The sequence below is a fragment of the Dendrobates tinctorius genome, unplaced genomic scaffold, assembly GCF_039654945.1.
Source record: "Dendrobates tinctorius isolate UK_male_01 unplaced genomic scaffold, ASM3965494v1 ptg000128l, whole genome shotgun sequence".
NCBI classification, from domain to species: domain Eukaryota; kingdom Metazoa; phylum Chordata; class Amphibia; order Anura; family Dendrobatidae; genus Dendrobates; species Dendrobates tinctorius.
The window spans coordinates 6,535,094-6,560,558 of record NW_027361796.1 but is presented as its reverse complement, the minus strand read 5'-3'; the positions used below and the strand labels follow the sequence as shown (position 1 = coordinate 6,560,558).

At 40.8% G+C, this 25,465-nt stretch overlaps 1 protein-coding gene across 3 annotated transcripts in view; it reads right to left on the bottom strand.

Annotated features, from left to right (window-relative positions):
* RIC1 (RIC1 homolog, RAB6A GEF complex partner 1) overlaps positions 1-25,465 on the bottom strand; it is a 169,581-nt gene that overhangs the window by 36,023 nt on the left and 108,093 nt on the right. For all 3 annotated transcript variants that reach the window (XM_073542645.1, XM_073542647.1, XM_073542646.1), the window contains exons 8-12: positions 23,576-23,664; positions 20,615-20,759; positions 16,458-16,506; positions 15,972-16,115; positions 1,975-2,178 (exon numbers count right to left, since the gene is read on the bottom strand). In XM_073542645.1, coding sequence (XP_073398746.1) covers positions 1,975-2,178; positions 15,972-16,115; positions 16,458-16,506; positions 20,615-20,759; positions 23,576-23,664 — 631 coding nt within the window. The remainder of the gene's footprint in view (positions 1-1,974; positions 2,179-15,971; positions 16,116-16,457; positions 16,507-20,614; positions 20,760-23,575; positions 23,665-25,465) is intronic.

The following is a 25,465-nucleotide window of genomic DNA, read 5'->3' as shown; positions in this document are numbered from 1 at the left end:
GAGGGCATCCTGTCCACATGGACTCACATTCCTGCAAAATGAAATTAACAACTATGCCAAGAGGAATTGCTGCAATTCTGGAGGCTATAAAAAGGTCCAATATGGGTGGAAGACTCTAATAAAACGGCCACGTAGTGTATATCCCTGACCTAGGTTTTCACCATTTAATCACAGGTCTGAACTGAAGAAGTCAAAGAAACTGAAAAGCCATAACATTTTTGACACTAAAGAAAAAACCACTATGTAAACAAGCGTCATGAGTTTGCCTTTACCCCAACTCTAAAGCTGAATTTTATACATTCTTCCCATTCAAATGATAGAAGTCAACACTTGTAGACTAGTTCAGGCATAGCAGGACGTCCCGACAGAACAGCGCTAGAAAATCCACTGCAATGCAACGCTTTCATATATCGTGCTTCACACGGAGCTCCAAGCGTCAAATATTGAGATGAAATGCTGTTTTCACATGAAGGGCATTGTAATGGGTCATGAAAAAAAAAAAAAAAAATCTACAGCGATGCTGGAATGCTGCGAGCCTCAGGTACACATCTGTACTATCAAACACCTTCACACAAGTCTGAACGTATTCATAAAGCACAAACATTCATAAAAGTACCCTATGGATATAATCCTTGCTAGGCTTATAGGTTTTTTTTTTCTTTTTATAAGGTAGAATTTTCTATTCTACTTTCTGTACGTGTTTATTGGAGCAGCCATCTTAGCAGAGTTTCTGTTTAGCTTTTAGATATATGCTTTACAGCAGCCACATAGACAATGGTAGGCCCTGAAGAGGGATGGAAGTGGCATCCATCACCTATTGTGAAGCGTGGCACCTGTGTTCTCTACACGTGTTACTGTATGTTCACACATGGCATTTTATTTGTAACTTTTTTTGAAGTGGGGAAAAAAGGCTGCATTTTACAGTCCATGCACATGCAGCATTTTTTTTTCGTTCAGATGGAATTTGAGCACTGCAGTGTTTTTGAAAATCTGCAGTATGTTTTTACCCATTGAAAATTATGAGAAATTACAAAAACACTGAAAAAAACAAACAAAAAAAATCCCCACAGTATTACATTTATGCTTCTTTTTTTTGTGCAACATTTATTGTAGCATTTTAGGTGAATAAATAACCCTTTTGTAACATGTACTGTTGACAAATTACTCATGCAATCCAACGGAAAACAGCAGCAAAAAAACACATCTACGGTATTTGCTGCATTTTATGCGCAGCATTTTTTACTGACAAGAATGAAGACTTTAGCTACAGTAAACATGGTTTCAAAATTCCACATGTGAACATATCCTTCCTGTTGTGTAGTTCTGTTTGTGAATATAAAGCGGAAAAACTGCAAGATTCAGGATTTTTTTTTAAGATACAGAAGAAATGGAAAGGTAAAAAAATAAAACAAAATTTATGCAACAAAAACATTTCATGTAAACCATAGGTCATTTGCTGACAACACATTGCTTTTAGGCTATGTGCCCACGTAGCGTTTTTCAAGCGTTTTTTTCCTGAGCACAAACGCATGCCCTTGCCAGGGAAAACGCATGCGCTTTTTGACACAGGTTTTTGATGCGATTGTCAAGCGTTTTGACATGCGTTTTCCTATGCGTCTTTGCAATTGCAGTGTATGTATGTGGAATCGCATGCAATTCCGCACAGTTAATGAACATGCTGCGTTTTTTCCCGCTAAGCGTTTCCGCAGTGGATAAAAACGCACCATTAGCACAACATGTGCGTTTTCCATTCTATTACATTAGATGCTTTTCTTAAGCGTTGCCGCAGCAGAAACGCTTGTCTAAAAGCGCTGCGGAAACACTTAAAAAACGCAACGTGGGCACACAGCCTTAGTCTCCAAACAGCTATGCCTGCATGGAGCTTAAATGAAACATTTTAGCAGGGAATTGGTCTTACAGATCTGTGCCCTCGTTTAGATAAAAATAACTTCTGTCCTTATTAAAGCAAAGTACCTGCACAACATGCCAGTGTCTATGTCCCAGTAAAGTGCTTAAACCCTGAGAATCTACATTTCCTGCAGGAAACGGACTTCTGTCGCGTATAGACTTGTGCTCAGGATGTGATGAAGAGCCTCTAACATGCTGAGTTTGAGTGGCATCCCCGCAGTTCAAGTACAAGCGATCTTCTCCTTGAAGCAATACTTGTTCTTGGTTGCTCTGCAAGAGAATAATGCAGTTAATTAAAGTACAATTAGCCAGCGAGTTAGCATTCATTGTTGTATTATGCAAAAAAGATACATAGATGCTGAATATTTAGTTATCTTAGTGGTGATTAGTCCACATTAAGTAGAGATTCACAGTAGACTCTTTTGCAATCATTGCATCAAATACATATATGTATAGCTACATAAAGAGACATACAATATAATATAGCATCAAATACATATATGTATAGCTACATAAAGAGACATACAATATAATATAGCATCAAATACATATATGTATAGCTACATAAAGAGACATACAATATAATATAGCATCAAATACATATATGTATAGCTACATAAAGAGACATACAATATAATATAGCATCAAATACATATATGTATAGCTACATAAAGAGACATACAATATAATATAGCATCAAATACATATATGTATAGCTACATAAAGAGACATACAATATAATATAGCATCAAATACATATATGTATAGCTACATAAAGAGACATACAATATAATATATATATATCACAGAGGATTCATTTTGTGAGGTAAAATATTTCACTGACTGTTTTTAAACAATATTTTACCTCACAAGATGTATCCTCTGCAATCTCCTGCTGTAATGTCATTATTAGGCTGAGTGCAGACGTACTTTTTAGCCCTGCGGATTTTTCCGCGCAGAATGGAAGAAATCCGCAGGTCAAATGACCTGCATTTTTCCTGCGGATTTCTTCCATTTTTCCAGCGGTTTTCTTGCGGTTTTCCACTGCGGTTTTCCCCCTGCGGATTTGGTGACAGGGGAGATGGAAAACTGCACAAAAGTAGTGACATGCTGCGGATTTTGTACCGCAGGAAAACCGCGCTGAAAAATCCGCAGCGTCTGCACAGCGTTTTTTTTTTTCATTGCTTTTAATGGTACTGTACATCACAATGCGGATATGCAACGTTTCTGCGTGGTAAAATCCGCTGCGGATCCGCTGGATATCTGCATCGTGTGCACACAGCCTAAAAGGAGAAGACAGAAGATGGGGGGAGAGAGAAAGCGCACAGGGGTGAGACAGCTCAAACGGGACATCACATGAGGGGAGAACACAGCACAGGAAGGACAGAGACAACAAACAAGGGGGATAGCACATGGGGTAGACAGGTCAAAGAAGGGAGCACAGATGGGAGAAGTCAGCACATGGGGAAAGAGAGAGTGGATAGGTGGGTGAGCACATTGGGGGGGGGGGGGGGGGGAGAGATTCTCAGTGCTGCAAAGCCTGCCCCCATCGTGACATTACTGCCCTCCCGATGTGATTATATATATATATATATAAAATATATAGATATCGATATATATATATATATATATATATATATATATATATAAAATCTCATTCATATTCTGTGAAAAAAAGGCCAAGAAAGCAAAAATTCTGCCTGGGTATGCAAACTTTTGGCACAACTGTGTGTATGACTGTCTAGATCCCAGACACTCACTCAGCTCTTATGCACACACTGATTACAAGCCAATGGGCCACAGGTGAGGGTGTTATCTTTAGTAGCCATTTGTGTCAACTTCTGTGCATGTATGCAAACTTTTGATCAGGGTCATTTGGATGTTTTGGGTTGTCGTTCTGATTCAAAAAGAGAAAACACAGTAGTTTAACAATAAATGGCTTCACCCAACCACTAACCATGAGTGGAGAAAAAGTTTTGGTGTTATCATTCATTTTCTCTTAAAAAAGGCCAAGAAAGCAAAAATTATGATGGAATATGTAAACTTTTAAGCACAACTATATTATATATAACGAAACTGAAGGTGGCCGCGCTTATACCGCTGTGTAGTGAATGTATCACCCAAACTGAAAGTAGTAGTCAAACTAAAAACAGGCACTACTCACTGTTGCGAAGACTAGTTATAGCTGATCATGTCGATCTTGTATTCACAATAATTGGAAAGGAAAAATTCCTGAACTGAAGCAAAAACAGGGAGCGTCCTCCCGTTTGCAAAAAGGAACAGCTCCCCGCAAGAGAGCGCATCCCCCTGGCGGCAGACAGCCACGGCCGATGGCGCCGCCGAACAGTAGCGTGGTGAGCAGGGGGCGTGACTGGCGGGGGGCGTGAATTGTGGGTGGTGACGTCACCGTGCAAGAACCAATCCTGACGCGTTTCGGGGAAGCGGTCCCCCTTCCTCAAAGGTATGGAACATACACTGCCACCCACACTCTATATACCCCCGCCTGCACAAGAAAATGACGCACACTTAACCCATTATGTGGCGCAACCTCCTTAAACAATACTAAATGCATAAAAAGCTGAACTTTATTCAAACAAAAACTAATGAATGGGACAATTAATTACAAAAATGCTTATAAACAGTTGTGATAAAAATAAAAATAAAACAAACTCCACCCCCCAAAATATTTTAATTGGTTGTTGTAATTCCAACAATAAATAATAAATAATATCCAAAGAGACGGTCCTTCTTATCTACAAGGATACTTATTTATATGGGTCACAAAGCATAAAGTTCGATTTCATGATTAAGCCCATTTGGCACCATACTATCCAATGTAAAAATCCACCTGGATTCGACCCTCGACATACTCTTAATAAAGTCACCACCCCTCGGATTTTTTTGGACCTTTTGAATGCCAAAAAAAGTGGACCCCACACATGTCTTGCCATGTTTCTCCACAAAATGGCGAGACAGTGGATGTCCTAAAAATCCCTTAGAGATATTGTTCAAATGTTCTTTTATTCTCTCTTTAAGTTTTCTTTTTGTACGACCAACATAGAACTTATTGCAGGGGCATTTTACTATATAAATAATCCCCGTAGAGTGGCATGTTAAATTGTCCTTAATATGGAACATCTCAGTTTTATCCATATTCCAAAAAGTGGTCTGCGTGATTCTCTTGTTTTTCACCTGCACACAACATGAACAATTACCACACGGGGTAAAGCCCCCAGTAATGTTGGAATATTTCCCATTTAATGTATTACTACCATTTAATAAACCCTTCTTCTGGGTGGGTGCTAGCAAATTGCCAATATTTTGAGCCCTTCTATAAACAAACCTGGGTTTCTCAGGTAAAAGCTCACCTACCAATTTATCTCTCTTTAAAATAGGCCAATATTTCTGGATGATCTTAGTAAAAGCTCTAGGATTATTATGAAATTGAGTGATAAAGGGTAATTTACCAATCTCTTGTTTAATATTCGGAATACCCAAGGCCTGTTTCTCTCCATTGATCAACCTGCTCCTAGAAGCAGATTTTGCTACATGTCTAGCTCGATCTACAATGGATACATCATACCCTTTCTCCACAAATTGAGCTTGTAAAAAACTGGCTTCAATATCAAAATCGCTATCTTTAGTACAATTGCGTCTAATGCGCATGAATTGGCTCTTTGGGATGTTTGAAAGCCACAAAGGGAGATGACAACTGTTCATATGAATATAACTATTACAGTCCACATCCTTATGATAACATTTAGTATAAATGGAATTATTTTCCACAAAAATATTAAGATCCAAAAAATTGATATTAGTGAGACTAATACTAGAAGTAAATTCTAAACCAAATGAATTATCATTAATCTCCTTCAAAAAGGTGTCTAAACTGGTCTGGGACCCCTGCCAAATGAAGAGCACATCATCAATGAAGCGCCGCCAATAAATTAATCCCTCTCTCAAATGGTCATTGTAAAAAATATTGGACTCCTCCCACCTTCCAACAAATACATTTGCATAACTTGGGGCAAATTTTGTACCCATGGCCGTGCCCCAAGTCTGCAAATATTCTCACTAATATCAATTTTTTGGATCTTAATATTTTTGTGGAAAATAATTCCATTTATACTAAATGTTATCATAAGGATGTGGACTGTAATAGTTATATTCATATGAACAGTTGTCATCTCCCTTTGTGGCTTTCAAACATCCCAAAGAGCCAATTCATGCGCATTAGACGCAATTGTACTAAAGATAGCGATTTTGATATTGAAGCCAGTTTTTTACAAGCTCAATTTGTGGAGAAAGGGTATGATGTATCCATTGTAGATCGAGCTAGACATGTAGCAAAATCTGCTTCTAGGAGCAGGTTGATCAATGGAGAGAAACAGGCCTTGGGTATTCCGAATATTAAACAAGAGATTGGTAAATTACCCTTTATCACTCAATTTCATAATAATCCTAGAGCTTTCACTAAGATCATCCAGAAATATTGGCCTATTTTAAAGAGAGATAAATTGGTAGGTGAGCTTTTACCTGAGAAACCCAGGTTTGTTTATAGAAGGGCTCAAAATATTGGCAATTTGCTAGCACCCACCCAGAAGAAGGGTTTATTAAATGGTAGTAATACATTAAATGGGAAATATTCCAACATTACTGGGGGCTTTACCCCGTGTGGTAATTGTTCATGTTGTGTGCAGGTGAAAAACAAGAGAATCACGCAGACCACTTTTTGGAATATGGATAAAACTGAGATGTTCCATATTAAGGACAATTTAACATGCCACTCTACGGGGATTATTTATATAGTAAAATGCCCCTGCAATAAGTTCTATGTTGGTCGTACAAAAAGAAAACTTAAAGAGAGAATAAAAGAACATTTGAACAATATCTCTAAGGGATTTTTAGGACATCCACTGTCTCGCCATTTTGTGGAGAAACATGGCAAGACATGTGTGGGGTCCACTTTTTTTGGCATTCAAAAGGTCCAAAAAAATCCGAGGGGTGGTGACTTTATTAAGAGTATGTCGAGGGTCGAATCCAGGTGGATTTTTACATTGGATAGTTTGGTGCCAAATGGGCTTAATCATGAAATCGAACTTTATGCTTTGTGACCCATATAAATAAGTATCCTTGTAGATAAGAAGGACCGTCTCTTTGGATATTATTTATTATTTATTGTTGGAATTACAACAACCAATTAAGATATTTTGGGGGGTGGAGTTTGTTTTATTTTTATTTTTATCACAACTGTTTATAAGCATTTTTGTAATTAATTGTCCCATTCATTAGTTTTTGTTTGAATAAAGTTCAGCTTTTTATGCATTTAGTATTTAGTTTAAGGAGGTTGCGCCACATAATGGGTTAAGTGTGCGTCATTTTCTTGTGCAGGCGGGGGTATATAGAGTGTGGGTGGCAGTGTATGTTCCATACCTTTGAGGAAGGGGGACGGCTTCCCCGAAACGCGTCAGGATTGGTTCTTGCACGGTGACGTCACCACCCACAATTCACGCCCCCCGCCAGTCACGCCCCCTGCTCACCACGCTACTGTTCGGCGGCGCCATCGGCCGTGGCTGTCTGCCGCCAGGGGGACGCGCTCTCTTGCGGGGAGCTGTTCCTTTTTGCAAACGGGAGGACGCTCCCTGTTTTTGCTTCAGTTCAGGAATTTTTCCTTTCCAATTATTGTGAATACAAGATCGACATGATCAGCTATAACTAGTCTTCGCAACAGTGAGTAGTGCCTGTTTTTAGTTTGACTACTACTTTCAGTTTGGGTGATACATTCACTACACAGCGGTATAAGCGCGGCCACCTTCAGTTTCGTTGTAGTTGTTTTTTCCAGTGGCAGATAGCACACTTAATTTGCCAGGTGTGCCAGCAGCATATCCATTGACTGTGCATTTGCAGCGCCGGTGTGTTTTTTGTCTATATTATATAATATATATCTATATCGGGCTATATATATATCTAACTGAAGAGCCCGGCGTTGCCCGGGCACAGTAACTAACTGTGGTTAGTTATAACAAATTGTAATGATTATATTGCACATAAAAACATTTCACGTCATATATTCAACACTACAGATTTGCAACACGAATTAACTAAACAATTACCTAAGTATTGATAGTATTTTATTTTCAGCTCATTCAAGAGTCTTTCAATAAACAACAATTTTGTTTTTTTCTTTCGGTGCAAAGATGAACAGATTGTTGGCAGTTCCAACTCTTGAACAGACCACGTAAAGTTCACTATGAGAAAAGCATGGAGATTGCAAATCGATCCCTACTACTTTCAAGGACTGTCCCTGAGCCTTGTTAATGGACATTGCAAATGCCAGTCTAAGTGGAAACAGGAGGAGTTTAAAATCAAAAGGCAAATCAGATGGAATGAGTGGAATTCTTGGAATGAAAATGTCCTCTCCTTTGGTACATCCTGCTGCTGAGCTGTGTATCTAACCCTATCCTGTGTGATACTGTCTCCTGAGCTGTATATCTAATCCTATCCTGTGTGTTACTGTCTGCTGTGCTGTGTACCTAATCCTATCCTGTGTGATACTGACTGCTGAGTCATGTATCCAATCCTCTCCTGTTTGTTACTGTCTGTTGAGCCATGTATCTAATCCTATCCAGTGGGATACTGGGCTGTGTATCTAATCCTATCCTGTGTGATACAGTCTGCTGAGCCATGTATCTAATCCTATCCTGTGTGATACTGGGTTCCCGCTGGGCTCCCCCTGCAATCTGTGTCAGAGGGTGGTCTGTGTCGGCACGGTAATAAATTGTGTTATTTCCAGCTTTACAGAAGGATGATAACACCACAGAAATGAAAAGAATAATAGGCCTCAGTTACCAAAACTGTCTACAAGGAAAACTGCTGCTTATAGCAACCAATCACAGCTCAATTTCTTTCAAACAGCTCTGGTGAAATGAAAGATGCTTAGTGATTGGTTGCTATATGGAGTGGGAGTGGCTGATACACACACATTTATATACACACACATTTATATATATTTTTTTTTTTTGAGTAAAATGTAAATTACTCTTTTATTCTATAAACTACTGACAACATGTCTTCGAATTTCCAAGCGTAAATTTTGTATTTATTTTCAGAAACTTAGAAATGGTCAAAATAATTTAAAAAAAATGCAGTGCTTGCAGACCTCAAATAATGCTAAGAAAACAAGTTCATAATCGTTTAGAAACAACAATACTAATGTTTTAACTCAGGAAGAGTTCAGAAATCAATATTTCGTGAATAACTATGATTTTTAATCACAGCTATCATGCGTCTTGGCATGCTTTTCCACCAGTCTTTCACACTGCTTTTGAGTGACCTTATGCCACTCCTGGTACAAAAATTTAAGCAGTTCTTCGTTTGATGGCTTGTGACTATCCATCTTCCTCTTGATTACATTCCAGAGGTTTTCAAAAGGGGTTGAGGTCTCGAGATTGGGCTGACCATGACAGGGATTTGATGTGGTGGTCCTTCATCCACACACTGATTGACCTAGCTGTGGCATGGTGCATTATCCAGCTGGAAAAAACAGTCCTCAGAGTTGGGGAACATTGCCTGAGCAGAAGAAATCAACTGTTTTTCCAGGATAACATTGTATCATGCGTCCTTCACAAAGATTAACCTGCCCAATTCCAGCCTTGCTGAAGTATCCCCAGATCATCACCGATCCTCCACCAAATTTCACAGTGGGTGCAAGACACTGTGGCTTGTATGCCTCTCCAGTTCTCCGTCTAACCAATAGACGACCAAGTGTTGGGCAAAGTTGAAAATTATGATAGCATGAGAACAAAGAGCCAATGGTGTCTTAGAAAAAGTAACAAAGTTTATTTATTTATAAAGAATTCATAAAATTCAAATGTACAGGTAATACATGAATACCAGTCAAAGTGCAGAGGAGGAAACTACCCCAAGGTGCCACAGTTGCTCTCAGAAAGGTTGGAAAACTGGCGCATAATTGCTACCAGCAAGGTAAGCCAAAATAAGCCAGAGCAGTCAGTATTAAGTGAAGGAGAAATCACAGAGAAAGTAGCGCTGAACGCACCGAGCATTCAGTGGCATCAGATGAGTCAGGCGCTCAGTAGACCATAGAGCAAGATGTCAGGCTTACCAGAGAGGGACAGCGGGCACCAGGAGGAGGGTGTGGGGCTCCCCGACGCGCGTTTCGCGACCACACAGAGCCGCTTTCTCAAGGGGAAATGAGGCAGAGTTTGAAAAGGATCTTCAAATAACCCCATGACCTTGGTCACATGTTTGTATTTGACCAATGGCGGTGAACCAGGCGGCGCATGCGCAGTGTGCCAAAGGTGCCCTGCATGCATCAAGGCGTCACATGCACAGCATCCACCACAGGGATTAACCCCGTGTGTGGCGAGAGCAATGTAGAGACGCCCCGGTGCAGACAGAGCCCCAGGGAAACACTGCCATGCGCACCGTCACCGTCATGTAATAATGGGGACATGTAATAGAGAACTACATATAAAGGAAAATGGGAAAGGAGGAGAAAGTATATATATAGATGGACACATGGTAAATATAACATTCAGTGCATGAAACAGCAGTACATTATAGATAACAATGATGCATATATAGACAGATCATGCACGAGCAATCACAACAATAAAAGCTAATACAAATGCAACAATGATTCCACAGAAGATCATAAATGGCTTGTCTGTGTCCTCCATATAGAAAGTTCTAGGATCCTTTTTAATCAAATGGTTAATTCAAGGTCCCACCAGGGCTAGATGAATAGGAGTGAAGAAACATCAACAGAATCACTGGTAGAGAAAAGCAATAAAAACAGATTAATAACCATAAAAATAAAAAAACACACACACACATCCTCCGAACTAGGGGTAGCATGGTGTTGGTTGGGTCAAGCAGGAGGGATAGAATGACACCTCAAAAAAGGATGCTCAAAATTAGTCTCATCAGGGAAGATTGCCTAACTACAGTCCTCCTCTATGGTCCAATCCTTATGGTCTTTGGCAAACTTCAGCCTGGTTCTCCTTTGCTTCTCTCCTTGATGAAAGGCTTTTTTCTAGCTTTACATGGCTTGAGTCCTGCCTCTAGGAGCCTGTTACGAGCTGTTTTTGCCATGCACTTCACCCCAGCTGCCTTTTTCCATTGCTTTTGTAGGTTACTTGATGTCATCCTGCAGTTGCTGAGTGACATTCAAATAAGATGACAGTCATCCCAGTCAATAGAGAGTCGATTTCGCCCTCTGCCAGTCTGATGAAGGAAAAATTCCGAAACGTGCGTCGAGGTGCACACTAAAGGGACATGGCGACCCTTAAAGGTATATGACCTATTTCCCTGCAATCCTCTTTCTGGTATGGCACTTTATGTATAAGTCACTAGGACTTTTTCTGCACAGAAATGTGAATTTAATGATTTATGGTTGTTTTTCTCTTGCACAAGCACACTGCACTTTGGTATGCAGTAGTTGTTTACAACAATTGTTTTGTTTGCACATGCACATTGCACTTTATATTGCAGCTAAATAATTGATTTATTATTTGATATTTTTTGGGGTTATTTCACCTCATTTTTTTCAAGATAGTTTTTTGTTTTTTATTCATTGCTTGCACATAAAACACTTTTTTATATTAAATTTTTTTTATTTTGAGGACTGCATATGTGAATATAGTATATATAATTGGGTCCATATTATTACTTTTCAATTGTGGTAAAGTTGTCCCATTCGTGCACATTGTTTTTAAATTGGTTTTTTACTGTGTTACCACCAATATAACAATATAACAATAATAAAAATTATTTTAATTAACTACATCTTGCTTGGTCTTTCCTGTCCATGGGTCCTTCGGTGGATTGGGGTCAGTCTGTAGCTTTGTTGTCCCCAATGTCTGCTGCCTCAGCTTGTTGGAATGGACTGCTGTCTTAGAATTTTTAAGGATGGAGGCAACATTACGCTCACTCTATCCCTCTGCTAGTAAAGCCAGAACTGAGACCTTCTTTTCCTCACTCAATACTTTTCTTTTCAACTCCTTTGGCATGGTTAAAAGTTATTTTTTCATTCCTATTACTTTTGGGATATTACTAGCACTTGTTTTCCCATCCAGCTTGTCCTATTGCAAGAGGATTATGAACACCACAGCAGGGTTTTTTATACTTCGTTAAATAAGATTTGGTTCAGGTGATCACCTAATCAGAAGCACATTAAGTAGAATGAGGTGTCCTCTGGTTAGAATTCAACTGACACTGGAATGGAATGGCTGTCAGACATGTAGAGAAGCTGATTTTTATAAAACTGTGCAGTGGTCTCTTAACTTTTGCCAGAGCTGGGTGTGTGTGTGTGTGTGTGTGTGTGTGTGTGTATACACACACACACACATACAGTTGTGCTTAAAAGTTTACACACGCAAGCAGAATTTTTGCTTTCTTGGCCTTTTTTCCAGAGAGCATGAATGATAACACTGTGATGGAAATATATATATTTCATATAGATCTCACTTGCAAAGATACTCATATACACTCACAGCTAATATATAAACTAAACTATAATCAAATGCTTAAAATGGTCCCCACAAACCAGACAGCTCTTTGGGACTTTCCAAGATGAAGAGAGGAACTGACCACCAGATGTCCTGAGCTAATGACTCAAATTTTAGGTTAATTACAGAAAAAGCGACAGTTACACTTAAGTTGCTTAATCAGCATTTATATATGCCTTGATCACAATATTCCATATATACTTAGATAGCCAATAACACCGAAGCTTGACCATATCGTAATTAACTAACGACTCCTTTCTATCTAATATATAAAGCTCAAAGTGTGTATGTATGTATGTATGTATGTATGTCCGGGATAGGCATCCGCACCGTCGCAGCTACAGCCACAAAATTTGGCACAGTCACACGTCTGGACCCCGAGAGCGTCCTAGGCTATGTTGTGAGGCGAAATTTTAGCCCCACGCGTTCCAATTCACCAAACAATTTTACCCCTGTCTACATACTGGGGAAAAAGTGTGTGCGTGTCAAGCCCCGCCCCTCATTGTGATGTCATGATGGTTGCCATGGCGACGCTGATGTCATCATAGGTTGCAAGCCCCGCCGCCGGACAATGGGATGGAGGATATCTATGACGGGTATATGGGCACGGGACTATGGGATGGCGGCTATGTATATGGGCACGGGACTATGGGATGGAGGATGTGTGATGGGTATATGGGCACTTGACTATAGGATGGCGAATATGTATGATGGGTATATGGGCATGGGACTATGGGATGGAGAATATGAATGATGGGTATATGGGCACTGGACTATGGGATGGAGGATATGTATGATGGGTATATGGGCACGGGACTATGGTATGGAGGATGTGTGATGGGTATATGGGCATGGGACTATGGGATGGAGGATATGTATGATGGGTATATGGGCATGGGTATATGGGCATGGGACTATGAGATGAAGGATGTGTGATGGGTATATGGGCACTCGACTATGGGATGGCGAATATGTATGATGGGATGGGCATGGGACTATGGGATGGAGGATGTGTGATGGGTATATGGGCACTCGACTATGGGATGGAGGATATGTATGATGGGTATATGGGCACGGGACTATGGGATGGAAAATATGTATGATGGGTATATGGGCATGGGACTATGGGATGGAGGATAATTATAATTTGCTATAACTAACCACAGTTAGTTACTATGCCCGGGCAGCGCTGGTCTCTTCAGCTAATATATATATATATATATATATATATATATATATATATATATATAGGGATTTTGTTTAAGACCAGTGATATGCGCAAGCTACAATTTCCCTCTGTCCCCTGTAATGACTGTGATCTGAGTGGAGTCCACTCAGATCACAATAATGAGAGGTGAGCACAGGTCTGAGCATCAGCGCTATGATGGCAATTTCATCCAGTGTACTCATCTTTGGATTAAGTCACTGTTACAGCTCTGGTGCCCAGATTTGTGATCACCAGTAATTAGTACTCACTAGTAATTGGTGCTCAGGGCAGGCCAATCTTAACTTTGCGCTGCCCTGCTCAGATCACAGTAATGTGAAGTGAGCACAGGTCTGGGCGCTCATTACTGTGACCTGAGAGCCGCAATGACATGACTGCTCCATTCAGATCACCGCAACTGTAAAAACAACCATGTATCTAATCCTATCATGTGTAATACAGTCTGCTGGAGTTGTGCATTTAATCCTACAATTTGCAATACAGTCTGCTGAACCATATATTTCATTCTACTATGTGTGATACAGTCCACTGAGCTACGTATCTATTCCTATCATGTGTGATATTGACTGCTGAACTGTGTAATTACTGTGATCCGAGGGCTGCAGCCGAAATGATATAACTGCTTCACTCAGATCTCTGTAAAGACAAGTGTAGCGCCAACTAACAGAATTAGTTGACACTGTCCGCATCTGGTATCAGATTGCAGTCACGAACAAAATGAAGCTGCTTTGTGATCCTAAGCTTCATCCTCTTGTAACCTTTTGCAAAAGACCAGAAAGTGAGGTGAGGAGTGACATCAGACACATGTGAGTAAATCCTGCCACAGTTACTGCAGTCATAATGTGAGCTAGCAGTACATTAGGATTTCAAGGCAAATTTAAGCAGCTGCACCCACTACTGTTCATCAGTTAAAAATACAAATCTCTTAACATTTGATTCATATGTTATTTCATTATTTATTTATTTTTTAAAATAAAAAAAATACTTAGTTTTTTTTTTTCGAACGCTTTATGTACAGCAACCTGTAGTATTACAGTCAAAATAAAGTGCTGATCCATATGTGCGGCTCCTCTTCCGGACCAAAATAGGTTGCTATAAAAGGGGATATATCTGACATGGATCATAGTTGACTCACAAGATACCAGCTAATCCGTAATCAGCTAGTATGTTGGGAAATATAATTTTCTCCCCCCCCCCCCCCCCCCCCCCCCAAGTCTAAATAACAGGAATGGCACACAAGTGGTACAAAATGGCCACATTTTAAGGCACTGTCACACTTAGCGATGTACCAGCGATCCCGACCAGCGATATGACGCGGACAGGATCGCTGGTTCATCGCTAGGTGGTCGCTAGTGAGCTGCCACACAGGCAGATCTCACCAGCGACATCGCAGGGGTCGGGGGTCATTACTTACCTGTCAGACGAGGCGATCCTGACGTCCTCCCGCCCACGTCCACGCGTCGCTCGTCGTCACAGCAGGAAGCCCCAGCAGGAAGCTGACGACGAGAAGCAGTCCAGGACGTTCTCACGCGATCAGCGATAACCAGCGGGGGAGCTGTCGGAGGTAAGTATCACACATAGCGATATCGCTAGCAATATCGCTATAACGTCACAAAAACCAGTGACGTTACAGCGATATTGCTAGAGATATCGCTTAGGGTACCGTTACACCTAGCGACTCCCCAGCGATCCCGACCAGCGATATGACGCAGTCAGGATCGCTGGTGCATCACTAGGTGGTCGCTAGTGAGCTGCCACTCAGGCAGATCTCACCAGCGACATCGCTGGGGACGGGGGTCGCTACTTACCTGTCAGACGCGGCGATCCTGCGTCCTCCCACCCGGCTCCACGCGTCGCTCGTCGTCACAGCAGGAAGCGCCGCAGGAAGTGGACGACGAGGAATGGTCCAGCAGCTTCTCGTGCGATCAGCGATAACCAGCGGGGGGGAGCCGGTCGGAGGTAAGTATCACATGCAGCGATATCGCTAGTAATATCGCTGCAACGTCACAAAATCGGTGACATTACAGCGATATTGCTAGCGATATCGCAGTGTGTAACGAGGGCTTTAGTGTGACAGGCCCTTTACACTGGCTATTGAGGATATATGCTTTGTAAACAGAAGTCCTTAGGCAGATAATGAAACAAAACATGTGATTAGGCTGTGAATGGGTGAACAAAGGTAAGGATCTGTAAGCATCTCACCACAGCCTCAAATGGAATAAAAAACAAAGAAACACAAAAAACAAACACATTTGTTTTTTGCATAGTGGCAATGTCAAGAAAGGGTAACAGATTTTAAATTCACGTACCATGCATGGGTTCACCGTAAGAGCACTCTTAATAAACTGGAATTGGAGTATACCAGACTGCTTGGGTACAGTTTTGTCGCTTGCAGCATGCCCAATGCACTCAGATGCGAGTGCCCACAGGTGGTAGCCTTCAGGACCCCAGCTCTGCAACAAATTGGAAACTTTACATGCACCTATCATTTCACAAAAAAAAAAAAAAGTCAACCATAGTTGGTTGGCTCATTAAAATCATCCTAAATGTGTAGCAATCTCGTCACAATCTGGCAATGCTAGTCTTATTCAGAATATGAGAAGCAAATCTACTTTAGGAAACGTTACAATATCTTACGCACATGCAGCGGAGCATGTGGTGCTATGGATTTCACCATTAGCGACAACATGAATCACCAGTCACAGTTTTTCTTCACTGTGCAAATAACCATTGGGAACAAATGTAAGACCTGGTGTAGTAAAAGTCAAATAACAGAGTAGAAAAATGTTTTTTACCATTGAGCTGATTTTCAAAGACTCTTTCTTCGTACCATCTGCTCTATATCTGAAACGATAATGATTTTACGTTAAAAGGCAACTCCACCTACATCCATCAGTTTCCTACCATACTTTATTAAAGTGATTTAAGGAGGACCCATCAGCTACTGCAAAACTTCATAAAAAAAAACAAATGAAACAAAAACAAAACATTTCTCAGATACATATTATGAAAAGTAATTTAATTTTAACTACTTCATCACCTGTCCTGAAAAATTAAAAAAGCTTCAAAAAGTACCTTTTCATCAAATTTTTCACACTGAACTGGACATACTATGTAAAGGTGACTGGAGAGCGGAATTAACGTTTTTATTTGTTTAAATTTTGCCTCTATTTCCAGAGATATTAGCAATCAAAATATTTCGCACTTAATATGTTAAGTCCAAGTGGGTGTTATCAGATATTTTCACTGGGGGCGTATACTTCATCTCCCTGTATGATGGTGACCAATCGTAAGCATGCAGCAACACATTGGGGAAAAAAAAAAAAAAAGAACACACTCCCACCACAACTTAGAGCAGGTTTCTCAGTGTGTGAGATGTAATGATACATCTGTGATCTCCTGGTCTAAGCTCCTGCATGATTAGAAAGTGTTCGGAGTAGAGCACAGATAGCCAACATAAAAAAAAATAGTCCAATTTGATAACCAAACACACCAAATGTTTACTGCAGCCTGCTGCCGCATTTTGTTTTCTGTAGGTTTACCCACCTACCTAGTATTTCTTGTTATGTCCTCTTTGTCATGGTTTTAATAACTGGGGTTAAAAAGATTATTAAAAGTTAAATATCATTTTGTACAAAATGTATGGAAAAAAAAGTGGCAATGGACAAGGTAGTGTAAAAGAAAAAGAAACCATACTGCATGTAAGAATGTGGGACCTGTTAGCAATATTAGTACCACCACAAGCTGTTTTGGCACTTTTACTATGAAATGCGGATCACAATTGGTCTTCTTTGCCATCAGCAGGCATATTAGTGGGAAGGAAGTTAAAGGCGTTATGAAACTTATGGCACATCACTTTGTTTCTATGATGAAATTACTTTGAAATTAATAAGGCTGTGTTAGTGTCAAAGGACTTTAAAAGGGGTTGGATACAGTCTGTTCAGGGCAATCAGAGGCTTTACTGTATTGCGATTCTCAGAAAGTAATTTGTCTGCAAATCAAAATTTAAAAGACAAAAATCCACAAATTTGTTGAGCTTCAAAAGATTTGAGCATCTATAGTATGTAAGAAGTCTTTAGCAGGGCTGATATGGTTCTGTTAGGAAGCTCTGCTAGGCTGGCAGAAACCCAACAATTGCTTGATTGCCAAGCGCTAGAGAATAGTGATGAGCAAGTATACTCGTTGCTCGGGTTGCCGAGTATTTTGGTGCGCTCGGAGGTTTAGTTTTCGTCGCCTCAGCTGCATGATTTGCGACTGCTAGACAGCTTGAATACATGTGCGAATGCCTGTTTGTTAGGGAATCCCCACATGTATTCAGCCAGTCGCAAATCAAGCAGCTGAGGCTACGAAAACTAAATCTCAGAGCACGCCAAAATACTCGGAGGACACCCGAGCATGCTCAGGAAAACCCAAGTAACGATGCTACTCGCCCATCACTACTAGAGAACCATCAGCAGCACTTTTAAAATGGAAAGGGTTTATTACCGCTTCTGTCTTCTATCTTCTCCCCAGGGTCCACGGCTGTTTCTGCCAGATGGGGATCAGACCTGCTTCTATATTGCAGGAGCACAAGCTTAAAACTTGTGCCATAAAATTAAAAAATTGTGCAGGGTTAAAGCTGATGATCAGGAGAGGTAAATTTTTGGTGCTCGGTCTTCATGGGTTAATCTGATAATTAAAGCAGACATCAAAGGTCTCTACTGTCTCACCATTTTGACAGCAACACAAGACTTCTGAGCTGGGAAATACCACTGTGTAGGGAGAGGCTGTTGGCAGCTTGCCGACACATGGGGAAATGTGTGCTGTAGTCTTACTTCAAGCTCTTAATGCTGGATGTAGTTATAAATGTAGGAATGGAAGATTGAGTATATTCTGAAGCATCAAGAGGAGGTGGTGAAGGTTCCCTTCACTGCAGCTACTGAGATATTAATTAACCCTTTACATGCAGCTATTTTATCCATCGTTAACCCTTTAGCAGCCGCTCTATCCTCTTCCTTTATTTGAGCAGGACATTGGTGACCTGCTATTCTTTTGCTGATTAATAATATTCTATATTTACTAAAAGTTCAGACTCATTAATTTTGTCTTTTTTGAGATAATTTTTGGGTTTTTTTAAACAAAAGCAGACGAATGTACTTTCTTGTAACATTCTATGGATGAATGATATAAAAAACAAACAAAAAAAAAAAAAAAGCCAAGTCCACCATGTATCCTGCCTGCACAAGCTCTATCTAGCATGAAGACGCTGTATAGAATCAGGCCACCGCTCATAGCTGCTTTGTCAGAGAGACGAGAATCTTGCCAAATTTTCTACACACACTGACAATGAAAGTAAAGCCTGCATTCCTGTAATATTGATGGATTTACTAACGGAATTCATTTGAGAAAAGTCTTATAATTGTATCTACTGTCAATCTTTGTGATTTTCTCAGAAGTGATGGTCATCTCCTTGTTAAAGAGAACCTGTCATTCAGCATTATAGATTTCCATATGAGAACTGTGATTTAACAACCACTAGTAGAATACCGCGGCTTCGCTTGCGGAAAATATGTTAAATTGTTGGTTATGGTAGCGAAAGTAAAATTTTCAGTGTCACACTGAAATTTACATTTTCAGAGTGCTACAGTAAATTTTTTCCAGTTTAAATTATTATTTTGGCATTTTACTAATTTGTCGAGCTGGGAGTCACGTTGTTCACTTCCCTCAGCTCTTTTGACACAATTTTGCATCGTTAGCTTTTGGATGAACTTGCCCAATAGATGGTCGTTTTTTGGGTGGCATTTTAAAAAACAGTCCTTAGTATTATGACCCATTAGTATTCACCTGACACTGATAAGAGATGTAATACAGGGTGGGCCATTGATATGGATACACCTGGGTGGGCTATTTATATGGCCACACCTAATGGTTGGTGATATCAACTTCCTGTTTGTGGCACATTAGTATATAGGAGGGGGAAAACTTTTCAAGATGGGTGGTGACCATGGGGGCCATTTTGAAGTCGGCCATTTTGGATCCAACTTTATAAATGGCCCACCCAGGTGTTTTCATATAAATGGCCCACCCTGTAGGATGAATAGCAAATACAGAGCAGTCCTCACACAGAATTACTATGACTTGAAGGAGCTCACATCTCAGTAATGAAAACCGCCTCACAGGCAGACTTATCTAGTTGCCCATAGCAACCAATCAGAGCTCAGCTTTCACTTTACCACAGAAGCTTCAGTGATGAAAGCTCCATGTATAGTAAGCAATAATGACAATCTTACTATGAGGCATTTTTCACCTGACCAATATTGCTGCTCAGTGATGTTCGTCCGAGTGCGTATGGTGCATCCATCTGAGTGTGTTTGCATGCGTGTATGGTCCTTGCGTGCGTGTGTGTGTGGTGTGCATGTGGCATTTATGGGGTGGTGTTGTGGTATTTGTGGGGTGGTGTTTGTGTTGTGTGTGTCTAGAGTGGTCTGGTGTTTGTGTGGTGTGTTGTGGCATTTGTGTGGTGTTGTGCTTGTGGGTTAGTGTATGTGTGCTGTCTGTGTGATGTTTGTATGGGGTTTGTGAAATGGTTGTGTGTTGTGGGTGATGGTGCGGCCCCTTTAGCAGCGACTCTTTGGCGCCGTCGCTCTAATCCGTCCCTGTCAGTCACTGCTGTTTTTTCCCCTCAGCACTTTTACTTTCACCTTCACATTTCTCTATTATATGTATAGGGCCTAACTTCAGGGGCCCCAATCTCAAGACGGGGGGACTCTAGCAAGATTTAATGTGTGCAGTATTTTGCTCCTGTGGGTGGAGAGGGGACGTGCCAAATTTCACCCAAATCGGGTGAAAACTGTGGATTTGTATACAGCGGACTACTACAGATTTTGAGTTTTATATATATAGATTTTTCAGGACACATGAATTAGGAGATGGACACAGGTAAAAGACACAAGAGAAAAGCAGCATTACTTACGCAAAGTCTCCTCCAAGAGTACAAATCAGATGCGCTCCAAATACGCTCCACAGGGAAAGTCCTCCACATTCCCAAGTCACCATGACAACACTGTAATCAGGTGACCATCGTATTAGCTTCACTGATCCAGTCTTGTTCCAGATATCTAATGTAATCAGTTATATCAAGTAAATTGATGACCTTTATAACATTCTGGATAAATCTTAAATGGAATCGGTCGGGAGGATTTTGCACAGTAACCTACAGACAGTGTCAGGTCGGTGAAGTTATACTGATTACAATGATACCTTGGGTGATGAAATCCATCTTGTGGTGGTGGTTTAATCTTTATTTTCAGTTTTGAGTTATTGATATGTTCGTGCCCCGAACATATTATATTCAGTATGTAAACTAGAGGGCAGGTCACAGAGGGATCAGTGACCTGTCAGCAGTCTGCATTATGAATACCTAATCAGAGCACCACATGAAACCCCCCCCACAGTTCCAAACCTGAGCACTAGCATATCATTAACTGAAATCTGAAAATAAAGATTAAACGACCACAAGACTGATTTCATCAACCCAATGAATCATTTTAATCAGTATAACAGCGCCGACCTGACACTGTGTGTAGGTTACTGTGCACAATCCTTCTGACAGGTTCCCTTTTTAACATAAGCAATATGGTTTTCCTTGCTTTTATTGGATTGTCCACAAAGTAGATACAGACTTAATGAGATAAAACCATAATGGACCACATGTGGAAACAAGAAGTAAAGAAAGAGGTATGAAAGAAACCAAAATGTGTGCTACACTTTAGATAACCTCAAAAATACTCCCTTTAACAGCTTTCACACACCCGTGGCATTCTCTCAAGGAGCTTCATCAGGTAGTCACCTGGAATAGCTTCCAATGAACAAGTATGCTTTGTCATGAGTTTAGTTGTGGAACACCAGAAAATGTTTACAACCATCAATTGTAGTTTGCAGAAGTAGTATTGGTACACAGTTCCATATAGTGCTGAGTCCTATTCCATAACTGTTCAAAGCCAGAATATGACAATAACAACTCAACTAAGTAAAAAGAAACAGTCCATAACTACGTAAACACAAGATGGTCACTTGATACTAAAGAATTGGTAGAACATTGGAAGGCATTTTCAAATGCAGTCACGAAAACCATCAATCGTTATGAAGAAACTGGCGCTCATGAGGACTGCCCCTGACGGAAGACCAAGAATTACCTATTCTACAGAAGAGAAGTTCACTAGAGTTGCCAGCTTTAGGAGACACAAATTGAAAGCACCTCAGATAACAGTCCTTATAAATGATACACAGAAATCAAGTAGCACACACACCTCAATACCAACTGTCCAGAGGAGACTGGGAAGCAGGCTTTTATGATCAAATTGTCGCAAAGATGCAACTACTATGGAATGCAAACAAGAAGAAACTTCTTTGGGCCAAGGAACGCAAGGACTGGACATTAGATCTGTGGAAATATGTATTGAGGTTTTTGGCACCACTACGTTTTGTGAGATGCAGAAAAGTTGAGCAGATGGTTTGTACATGCAGTCAGATGTAAAACAAGAAAGGGGAGGAGTTATGATGTGGGGGTGCTTTGCTGGTGACACCGTTGGTAACAGCCCACCATCCAATTTTGTTTGCGACCTTCATTTATATTGCAACAGGATGACCCAAAACACACCTCCAAGCTATATAAGGAATATGTGACCAAGAAGGAGAGGAATGAAGAGCTGAATCAGATGACATGGTCTCCACAATCACTCCAACTTAGATGTCTTAGAAGAGTTGGAACACAGAGTAAAAACAAAGGAACCGCAAGTGCTCTGCACCTCTGGGAACTTCCTCAGGGTTGTTGGACAGCCATTCCAGGTGTTTATCTGATCAAGCTGCTTGAGATAATGCCAAGGGGGCGTACACTGGTCAGAGTAAACTGGGTATACATTAAAAGAATCTAACCGAAAATTCAGAGAGATCGGCCAACTAAAAAAAGACACAGACTGAGTTCATTTGAACTCTGTTCCGTGTCAAGGCAGTTTGTGGCCCCGTCGATAGTTGCCTGAATCAAATTTTAGAGGGATTAAGATGAAAGCCAGGACCCACTGCAGAAACACAGGATGAATAGGGAATAAGGTTCAACACACATTCAGATTTGTATCACGTTTCTTTACTCCTTGCACATTCCAATAAGCCTACGGTCACATTATCAGTATTTGGTCAGTATTTTACATCAGTATTTGTAAGCTAAAAGCAGGTGAGTAACAATCAGAGGACAAGTATAATAGAAATAAGTGCCCCAATTCTGCATTTTTGACACTCTCCTGGTTTTGGCTTACAAATACTGGAGGTAAAAAACTTCCCAAATACTGATAGTATGACCGCAGCCTTAGGGACAGGAAAACCGTTGACTATACAGGTATGTCCAAACTTTTCACAGATACTATACATCTGGGTTCCCCAACTCCAGTCCTCAAGGCCCACCAACAAATCATGTTTTCAGGATTTCCTTTATATTGCTCAGGTAATCATTGCTTCACCCGTGCAATACAAAGGAAATCCTGAAAACATGATCTGTTGGTGGGTCTTGAGGACTGGAGTTGGGGAACCCTGCTATACATGATAATAAAATGTTTATATCTCCTATAAAGCATTGTTACTAGCACACATACCATTAAATAATTATTTTTAAGAATTTTAAATGGCTGGACAGACATCTGTCTGGGATGATTTAGCGAATCCTGCTTTGAGCAGGGGGTTGGACCAGATGGCCCAGGAGGTCCCTTCCAACTCTACGATTCTATGATTCATTAGCACATTCATTTAAGAATAAAAATTCTAAAAAGGTATTTTTCCCCACCAAAAAAAGAATTAAAGACAATAATATTATTATAAAAAAGAAACAACCAAGAACCTCATAAGTTGTGTACACAGAATGAAGAGAGAATTATTAGGGACTTACCTGGATACTGCTTGGGAGTAAGCTCCAATTTATGAGAAAGCTGCATAGCGCCAGTTGTGTTATCTATTGTGTATACAAGTACAGAACCACTAGAGAAAGGAAAGAAGAGCACAGTGGGTGATGACACGCAGGGCAAACTGATGAAAAATGGTTGATCCAACTACATTTAGATGTAAAAAGAGCTTACTAATGTCCTTGTGTTATCAGGGTTGCCCCGATTGCTACATGTTAGCAGAGATCCCAGCAGCTATATTTCCAGCTTGACTTCAAACACAGAAGAATTTTCCCGTTTGTGCACCTGACCGTGCAGGGGGTCGTTTGACTAGCCTATTTTAATCTAAATTGGTCCCCTTTTCTACCAAGTCTAAAGCTGGAGTCACACATAGCGACTTACCAGCGATCCCGACAACGATATCAACGTGTCAGGATCGCTGGTAAGTCGCTATGTGATCGCTGGTGAGCTGTCAAACAGACAGCTTCAACAGCGATCAGCACAGCGATGCCATATCCCTGTAAAAAAATAGAATTAAAATAAAAAATATTGTTATTCTCAACTTCCGACGTCCCGCGCAGCCATCCTGCCTCTCTCCACGCTCCGGTCCCAGTAATCCTTTGCGAGAATGACCGCGAGAATGACCGCGAGAATGTCACGGTCTCGCGGCAGCGCGACGTCTCGCGGTCATTCGTGCAAAGGATCACTGGGACCGGGAGCGTGGCAGGATGGCTGCGCGGGACGTCGGAAGGTGAGAATAACAATATTTTTCATTTTTTTATTATTTTTTACAGCTGATCGCTGGTCTCCCGCCTGTCACACGCAGCGAAGTGTGCTGGCCAGCGACGAAAAATATGTCCAGAGGTTTCTTGCAGCGATCAGCGATCAGTTGTGACTCAGCAGCGATCTCGTTAGCGAGATTGCTATGTGTGACTCCCGCTTAATAGATAGACTAGGAAGGGGCCTTGCTTATCTAGTGAAATCAACCAGTCAGGCAGAACTGTTCCCGCATAACACTGTAGACATGCCATCACAGGAAACGCTCTTCTGTGTTGAACACAGCCAAGAAGTGGAGATCTAAGGACACCCCAATAAAGATGGTCATAAGCTTTACCAAGAGAGCAGTCATCCTGGCTCACTCTCAAGCATGTACAGTTGTGGCCAAAAGTATTGATACCCCTGCAATTCTGTCAGATAATACTCAGTTTCTTCCTGAAAATGATTGCAAACACAAATTCTTTGTTATTATTATCTTCATTTAATTTGTCTTAAACGAAAAAACACAAAAAGAATTGTCCTAAAGCCAAATTGGATATAATTCCACACCAAACATAAAAAAGAGGGTGGACAAAAGTATTAGCACTGTTCAAAAAATCATGTGATGCTTCTCTAATTTGTGTAATTAACAGCACCAGTAACTTACCTGTGGCACCTAACAGGTGTTGGCCATAACTAAATCACACTTGCAGCCAGTTGACATGGATTAAAGTTGACACAACCTCTGTCCTGTGTCCTTGTGTGTACCACATTGAGAATGGAGAAAAGAAAGACCAAAGAACTGTCTGAGGACTTGAGAAACCAAATTGTGATGAAGCATGAGCAATCTCAAGGCTACAAGTCCATCTCCAAAGACCTGAATGTTCCTGTGTCTACCGGGCGCAGTGTCATCAAGAAGTTTAAAGCCCATGGCACTGTGGCTAACCTCCCTAGATGTGGACGGAAAAGAAAAATTGACAAGAGATTTCAACGCAAGATTGTGCGGATGTTGGATAAAGAACCTCGACTAACAAGTTAAAGCTGCCCTGCAGTCAGAGGGTACAACAGTGTCAACCCGTACTATCCGTCGGCGTCTGAATGAAAAGGGACTGTATGGTAGGAGACCCAGGAAGACCCCACTT